Source organism: Cyprinodon tularosa, unplaced genomic scaffold, assembly GCF_016077235.1.
Source record: "Cyprinodon tularosa strain WSP-4 unplaced genomic scaffold, ASM1607723v1 ctg102, whole genome shotgun sequence".
NCBI lineage: Eukaryota > Metazoa > Chordata > Actinopteri > Cyprinodontiformes > Cyprinodontidae > Cyprinodon > Cyprinodon tularosa.
In genome coordinates, this window is record NW_024037805.1 from 773637 (window position 1) to 782285 (window position 8649).

The window sequence follows — 8649 nt, forward strand, 5'->3', positions numbered from 1 at the left end:
TGAATGAAACGTGTTTCATTTGTTACAGCTGAGAGCAACCTGGTCTGAGAGTAAACACAATAAGCATAAAAGGGTTAGATTTAACCCTAAAAGTAAACAAGATATACTGCATTATGCAATAATTGATAAAGCATTCTTCCTTAAAACTTAAACACTTCTAAATCCCTTTTTTTTTGCATAAATTACTAAAGATCTCTGAGCTTTCAGTCTACCTACATATAGTTTTCAGAATCAGAATAGATGTAAGCATGCATGAAAAATCTAATAAATGATACACCATTTCAATCCAAGTTGCTGTGTTAGCTCAATAGATGGTAGAGTGACCCAAGCTCAAATCAAAGTCAGACATTTTACTCTGCACACATGGAAAAAAAGAAAAAAAAATCACAAACAATATTCAAAATAATACAATTTATTAACAAAACTGAATGAATTTAACTCATATATATTTCATTAAGGAAATCTTAAACCATTTAATGAGAAAAAACTTAGTTAAGCAGCTTAGTTAATGAAAAAAAAATTAGATTACCGCACAAGTTTTTTTGGTTACTATATTAGTAAGAGATAAAGCACAAAGAAGTCAGTGACAAAGGGTGTGCAAAAAGCTCTCTTCAGACATTGCCAAATGTGGTAATGTGACGGTAACCTTCATGAGCAGTTACAGTATAAACTTAGAATATACATATTTGATTTTCAAAAAAATAAAATAAAATAATACAATACAATATAAAATGTTCAATAAAGAAGTCCAGAATGCTACTGCAAAAACAAGCAAGTGGATTCCACACAGATACTCCAGTTCTTTTTAAAGTTATGTCATCTGGAAGCCTTGTTTACCTGTGCATACACAGTCTCTGGTTGGTCTTTGAATCTACTCTTAGTGGATTCCTTACTTGAAGCTCCCACTGTGCTGTAGGTTGTAGTTGGGGAACAATCTTCATCTTTAACTGTTTCATTTCGTCTGTCAAGAGAATCCTCTACCTGGTAAATAAAGTTCAAGAAAAAAAGTTTGAAAATGTTTGGTGCAGTTTCAATTTAAGGGCTTAACCTCATGATTGACCTCCTGTAAACTCACATTCAACCATGAGTGGTCGATGCAAAGCACCATACGAATGTCATTGTCCATTAATCGATGTTATTCAATGGTTACCAATGGTAACCACAGCAAAAATAGTGCAGTTTAAACGAGGTCCAAACGCCTTGCTGGCCATGGGAGGAAGCCATCGGTGCTCTTCCAGACTTCATTTTCACCACAGGGTGAGCGTGAAGGTGCGTCTGATGGATCCTCCCTGAGTTCACGCCACGGCCACGACCAACAAACTTACCAGCAGACATGACGCTGAATCTGCTGCAACTACAAACTTTCTTTCTTTCTTATTCCTTTTATTTTATTTTATTTTTGGTGGGCAGTAAACAATATAATTTGTGTTTATATCAGATGTAGGAAGACTGTGTGAGTTCCTGTTGTAACCCTGTCAGGGAGAAGTAGTGGAGGACATTTTTTATTCTTTGCTACTACTCAATCTGTCCTCGTATTAGCCTGTCGCTAACTACTAGAGAAAACTTCTTCATTAATAAAGTACTGTACCTGTTAAGTTGCACTCAGACCTAACGCATTGTAAGGAGTTCACTGCTTTTCAGATGCTCATTGTTTAAACCCTGTACCGCGTCATCAAATGGAAGGAACTTCAGTTACGTGAAGCTGACACCCCTGTTGGTGCTTCATTATTGCAGGTTTGTGCCAATAAAATTATCAATTGCCAAAAAACGAACAAAAAAGCTCAGATATGCTACTGGTTCACTGTGTACTGTTTCAGAGATATTTAAGAAGACCAATGTTTAATGTCGACGGTGACGCTATCCCAGTATGCTGCTGTTTGAGAATATGAAATTATTGCATAGCATCACATGTCATTCTTGTGCTGGCATTGAGTATAACAGTGAGCATATTTACCAAATTTAGTGGCTGGAATGATTGTTTAATATTTAGTAAATCACCAGCCTCCCAGATCCTTCAGTTTGGTCATGTCGTTACCTCTGGCAACCCCATTATATTTCCTATCAAGGTCTCACTGTCAGTATTTCACAATAAGAGCACAGGTAAAACTTAAAGGTAGAGTGAACAATGTTATTTTTCTGGGTGGATCACATAAATAAGTGCTCATTGCCATTTTCACTTACTGGTGGTGAGTCTGACATAGTGGAAAAATTGCAAATCGTCTTTTGGAAAGTAAGCTTGTATGAGCGATGCAAACAGAAGCTTCTAAACAGAGTGTGCACGAGGAGAAATGGGCTTGTGCACGCTCTCACATGTGTTTAATAGGTGTTCCCTCTCTGGAGCGAGTACAGGGTTGTGCATGTGCATTTATTTTGTAACGTGGAGAGGGTGAATCATTTCAAAAATTCACGAAAATTCTCCACTATACCTTTACGATCACAGGCTGCTGCTAAATTGTTCTCTAAATCTAAATTGTTCTCTATGCACAACTTTTGAATTGGCATTTTTGGAAAAGCCCGGGAAGTGCTAAAAAAGTAGATTGCTTTGGTTCATCCAGAGCTGCTTCTGGATGATGGTCAGATTCCGCTGTAGTTCCTTTCTAATTTACTGGTGCAGAGAGCACCGATGCTGGGCAGAGTGCAGCGCCAGACCGGGCTCTGTGCTGTAGGCAAGTGATGACGAGCAGTCAATCTAGGCCTAAATGGGCTTTAAAATGTGTAACTGTACTATTTTGAGCCTCACCAAACTCTAATGTGTTGAGTTACAAAAATATTTCTTTTATTTTATAATTAGTAAATCTTTGTTGTTAAAATATTCTAAAAATATATATTTCTAAGCTTATAGAGGAAAAATGCTACTTACCACAGGACATGCATATATTGTATTGTCCATGTCTTTGTTTCCTGCCAGTCAGAAAATACAAATAAGTGCATTTCTTTGAAATATTTCCGTTTGTCTGTGTTTATCTATTTATTCTATGATTGTTATAATAGTTTTTTTAATTAACAAAAATTTTGCATTTGCATGGCTGCACAGTTCTTTGTAAATAAATTTGTAAATAAAACCAATAGTAAATAATCAGTAATGTAAATAAACCCAAAATGCGTATGTATATATTACTTTAAAAAACACATACATTTTTACCCATAAAATAAAATTGCAACTTAGTAGTATTTCATTGATAATTTTAGAGTTTTCATTTAATTTTAGTTGAGTTTATTTTAAGACGAGCTCATGCTGAAATGCTTTGCTGACATGAATTTTTCATAAAAGGAAACTGTAGAAATAGTTAAACTTCTTTACTGATTCACTCTTGGATTTTGCACTGCGTACAAGTTCATCAATCTATGAGAGGCTCAGCACTGATTCCATGCCATTTTCTCTACCTTGGCAGATAAAAGTGTTAAACTCTACAGGTACTTCTATTCTTACATGTTATTGTTTTAATGTGGATCCACTGCAGGAACAAAGGAGTCGGGCAAAGTCAAAGTAAACTAAGGATGTACTAACTACAATATTAGAATACAAAAAACACAAAGAAATAAACCACTACAGTACGATGAAAATCACAGCTGGTTTTCAGCATATGTCTACCATATTTGCCTTTGGGTAAAAAGTTAGAAAATACAATTTCATTTCCTGCCAAGTTCTCAATTGGTTTTTAGTTTTTACTTTTTATTTTATTTAATTTATTATAAAATATAAATTTGTGCTGTTTTTAGCTGTTGATAACAGCTCTTTTTATAGATTTCGTTTGTTTTTAGCTCCCACTTTTAAGAAAAAAGTTTCAATTTGTCAAATTTCCATGTTCCTGCTGACCAAAAGTACCCCCACACCACGATTATGTTGAAACCATGCTTCATAGTAAGGATAAGCAATGTTCAGCATAAACTTCTTTAACTATTTTTCACCTTCTATCACACATTAACAGGTATTCAGCAATTTAACATAAACATCCTTTATCACCATCACACCTTTGATCAATCCAACATAAAGGCCAGAAATGTGGACACTGAAGAGTTGTGATGTGACTGAAAAAAAAGCATTTCATTGTCCTTCGCTATCACAATTGGGGATTGCTTTTGTAGTTCTTTCCCTTTTATGAATTCCAACAAATAATTTAAAAATATTGTAAAGCTACAGTTCCATTTTTAAGGCACTGCATCATGAAACAAACAAGAATGAATTTAAACCTAACCTAACCTTTTTGACATCCGCTACTTCTGATGATTAAAATGCAAACTGCAATGACTGCAGAAACTACGAGAGTGACAAGGATTATTAACATAACCCTGTTTCTGGATTCTACAATAAAAGAAAAGAAAAACACTTAAGTGGTTGTAAAATGTAAGAATACACTTTACATTTTAGAAGAAAACCTTTTGCCTTTTGTAAAAGAAGGGACCAACTACATTCATGTTTTACTTTTCAGACTTAAGTTTGAAAAAAAAAAAAATTAATTCATAGATACTCCAGACAAAAAAAAATGTACAGTGCTGTGAAAAAGTGTTTGCCCCCTTGCTCATTTCCTGTTTTTTTGCATGTTTGTAACACTTGTTTCAGAACATCAAACCAATTTAAACAATAGTCAAGGGCAGCACAAGTAAACACAAAATGCAATTTGTAAATAAGGGTGTTTATTAATAAAGGATAAAAAAAATCCAAACCATCATGGCCCTGTGTGAAAAAGTGATTGCCCCCCTCATTAAAATATACTATAACTGTGGTTTTTAACACCCGAGTTCAAATTCTCTAGCCACACCCAGGAGCCACACCTTAAATAGGGTCAGCCTGACACAGTAAAGTCCACCAAAAGATCCTTAAAAGCTACCCATCATGCCGAGATCCAAAGAAATTCAGGAACAATTGAGAAAGAAAGTAATTAAGATCTATCAGTCTGGAAAGGGTAATAAAGCCATTTCCAAAGCTTTGGAAATCCAGCGAACCCCAGTGAGAGCCATTATCCACAAATGGCGAAGACATGGAACAGTGGTGAACCTTCCCAGAAGTGGACAGCCACCCAAAATTACCCCAAGTGCGCAGTGACGACTCATCCAAGAGGTCACAAAAGACCCCACGTCAAAAGAATTGCAGGCCTCACTTGCCTCAGTTAAGGTCAGCGTTCATGCCTCCACCATCAGAAAAAGACTGGGCAAAAATGGCCTGCATGGCAGAGTTCTAAGAAGAAAACCACTGCTGAGCAAAAAGAACATTAAAGCTCGTCTCAATTTTTCCAAAACACATCTTGATGATCCCCAAGACTGTTGGGAATACATTCTGTGGACTGATGAGACAAAAGTGGAACTCTTTGGAAGGTGTGTGTCCCATTACATTTGGCGTAAAAGGAACACTGCATTTCAGAAAAAGAACATTATACCAACAGTAAAATATGGTGGAGGTAGTGTGATGGTCTGGGGCTGTTTTGATGCGTCAGGACCTGGAAGACCTGCTGTGTTAAATGGAACTATTAATTCTGCTGTCTACCAAAAGATTCTGAAGGAGAATGTCCGACCATCTGTTTGTGAACTCAAGCTGAAACGAACTTGGGTTCTGCAGCAGGACAATAATCCTTAACACACCAGCAAGTCCACCACTGAATGGCTGAAAAACAAAATAAAGACTTTGGAGTGGCCTAGCCAAAGTCCTGACCTGAATCCTATTGAGATGTTGTGGTATGACCTTAAAAAGGCTGTTCATGCTCGAAAACCCTCTAATGTAACTGAATTAGGAGAAAAAAAACAGGAAATTAGGAAGGGGGCAAACACTTTTTCACACCACTGTATATTATGTGTATAATATACACATAATATACAGTATAAAATAGAAGTATATATATATATACTTCTATTTTAAGAAATAAGCAATAAAAAATGTTATTGTTTTCTATTCTATTAAAATAAGTGAAGAAGCAATAAAGTCTTACCACCAATCTGGATGCAGTCATCCTCAATCTTTTTTATGGATTCTTTCCAGCTAACCTGGTTGCTATGGTTACAGATGATTGATTCATTGGTATGATAGATATGAAGGGAAGAGCCAGATTTTGTCACCATTCTACTCTTTTTTAACTCCTGTTTACAGGTTTGTTTTTCACATATTAGAGCACTGCTGATAGAAGAGTCCTCTGCCTTGCAGGTCACAGTTAGGATACGTAAGGAGGAGTTGCTGGACACACAGGTGATTGTGAGAACAGCAGGAGACACTGGATCTGAGGGATGAAGGTGATTTGTGAAGTTTTAGAACATTAGATTAAAAAAAGAAATAATATTCTAACAAATCATTCAATTTAAAAAACAGTATTATTATAGGGTCTCTGTTTTAGCTTGTTGTGAAAATGGCTTACAACGATAAAAACCATAAACCCAAAACAGAGAGGTTACATGGTTGTGTTGTGGGTAACAGGTGTTAAACTTTTTTTGTTATTTATGTGTTTTGAAAAAATTAAAAATTTGCTAAAAAAAATGTAGGCCTTTATAGGTCAGGAATATACATGTAAGAAAAACGTACCTTGCACTGTTACGTTGTATTCAGCAAGCTTTTTTTTTATTGGCAAAACTATTTCCGCAGTATAGATTCCACTGTCTGACTTGTTCAGATTATTGAGTTTAACTCTGCCATTCTGTAGAATTTCAATTTTTCCTTTGTGACTCAGTTCCACTTCTGCCTCTGAATCTTTAGAAAAAGATACTATTGCATAATCACCAAATCGCCACACCCATAAACGACAAATTGTTGGAATTTCAGCTTGTGTGACATTAAGGAATAGATCTTCTCCAGTCTTCAAAAATATGCCAGTCCCTGAAGTGAACCCTGTAAAACAACAAAACCAATCAAAAAATAAATTCATTACAAACTGAAGTGACATAGTTAGAAAGACTGTTGACTTTAAAGACTCAGGTTAATTCATTTGTTTTGAAAATAATCGCTTGTATAGCTGGAAGTGCATCTATTGTATCTCATCCCTGTGCTCCTTTCCCCTGCTTTCCCCTGGGCACCTCTAAATAGGAATAACATGTATATTAATCGTGCCATCATTCAACTTTCAAATTGTTAATATATGCCAGCAGAAACCGTAGAATTTACAATTTACTTTTACAGATTGCACTAGTCCAAAAATTATTTTTAGACTCAAAAAGGACTAAGTAAACATTTTAAGGATGAACACTTGTCGTATATATTGTTTTATTTTAATATGAATATATGGTTTTAGGTTATTGGGTTAGTTTTACATCTGGTACATTTAATTTATCTGAGTTTTTCTACAGTGGGAAACAGTTATTTGTTAAAAACGATCATTTCTATTATTTCTTGACAGGATTTATATTCCCTATAAATAAAAACAATCAATAAAATGAGACGGAGAGATGTTTTCTATTTAGTTTTTAATGTAATAACAGAAACCATTTCTGCATCTTGTCTTAATAAACTAAAAATCAGTAAAAAAACAGAATGAAATAATTTAGCAAGGTAGTACAACATGCAAATATGTGTGCACACGAGCAGATCTTCAAAAAAGGTACCATGCGATTTTGGTTTGTAATTCAGCAAGAAGCACATTCACAAAATGATGGGATGTGCCTTAAACATGCAGATCATGGTCTAATGGCAAAACCACTCAAATGAAGGGGTAAAGGATATGCTAATGTTAACCGTTACAATTCTAAGTGATCTTTCAAACCTGAAACTCACTTTGGATGCAGTTTTGCATCTAAACTTAGTATGTGTGAGAATCAGTTTCAGAATAACACATACATTTCTGTGGCCAATTTGGCCAAAAAGCAGACAATGGTATATTGAAAGATAATTAGGCGAGATACTGTGCACCAATAAAATTATCTGCACTGAAAGAAATGAAGTTGTAAAATAATATTACTGGATAAAATGAAAACAAACTGGTTTCAAACCATATTATGCAACCCATCATATATTGTGATTCAGTGGGGCACTTTGCATTATGAACCATAAACTTCATAGAGTCACAAATAAACATATTTTGAATGTCAGGAAAAAAAAAAAAAGAAATCACACTAGAAAAATATCAGTGGAGGAAAACCCAACTGCAAAGAGCGACACCAATTAATGCAGCGGTAAGCAATTCTATGTGTGGTACACCAAAATAAAAAAACGACTAAGCAGAAATGTCGTAGAATAAGTTTAATATCATTCTACATTTGCATGAATACATACTGGAATTCACACACATCCTTCCTTTTTTCCCTTCACTATTTAAACATTTTTACATCAAAACATTTGTCAGGATTTTTATATAAAGCAGTACTTACCATGTATTTGCCAGGAGATCGTTATAAGCAGATAATAGAGAAATGTCTCAAACCTCGCCATTTTTCGCTCTGTAAGAGGGAGTCAGTCAGTACTTCCTTTATAAGCAGTGGTGTGAAGGAGGCGGGAGTTTAACCATTGTGGAAGGCTGTCTTGCTATGTGAGTGAAGAGAATTCATATGTAAAGCTTTGACCTAACAAACAAAGGCTCTGATTATATGTTTTGTGGTTTTTTTGGGCCATAGAACATGATTTGAACTCGAAACGCAGCTTATTGTTTTCTAACCATTTCATGAAGTAAGCAAAAAAATTATTAAAAAGTATAGCACATTTAAGCAGCAAAGCCACTGGAAGTGCTTCACATCAAACAA

The 8649-nt window shown here is 35.1% G+C and overlaps 1 protein-coding gene across 1 annotated transcript; it reads right to left on the bottom strand.

Moving 5' to 3' along the window:
• Nucleotides 1–791: 791 nt before the first annotated feature.
• Nucleotides 792–8341, bottom strand: LOC119779946. Its single transcript, XM_038279811.1, has 6 exons — nucleotides 8281–8341; nucleotides 6506–6808; nucleotides 5922–6206; nucleotides 4202–4303; nucleotides 2861–2901; nucleotides 792–981 (listed from the first exon to the last, which is right to left on the bottom strand). Exons 1-6 carry the CDS (start codon nucleotides 8339–8341, stop codon nucleotides 817–819), a joined length of 957 nt encoding a protein of 318 aa, XP_038135739.1. The 3' UTR covers nucleotides 792–816.
• Between the last annotated feature and the right edge of the window lie 308 nt (nucleotides 8342–8649).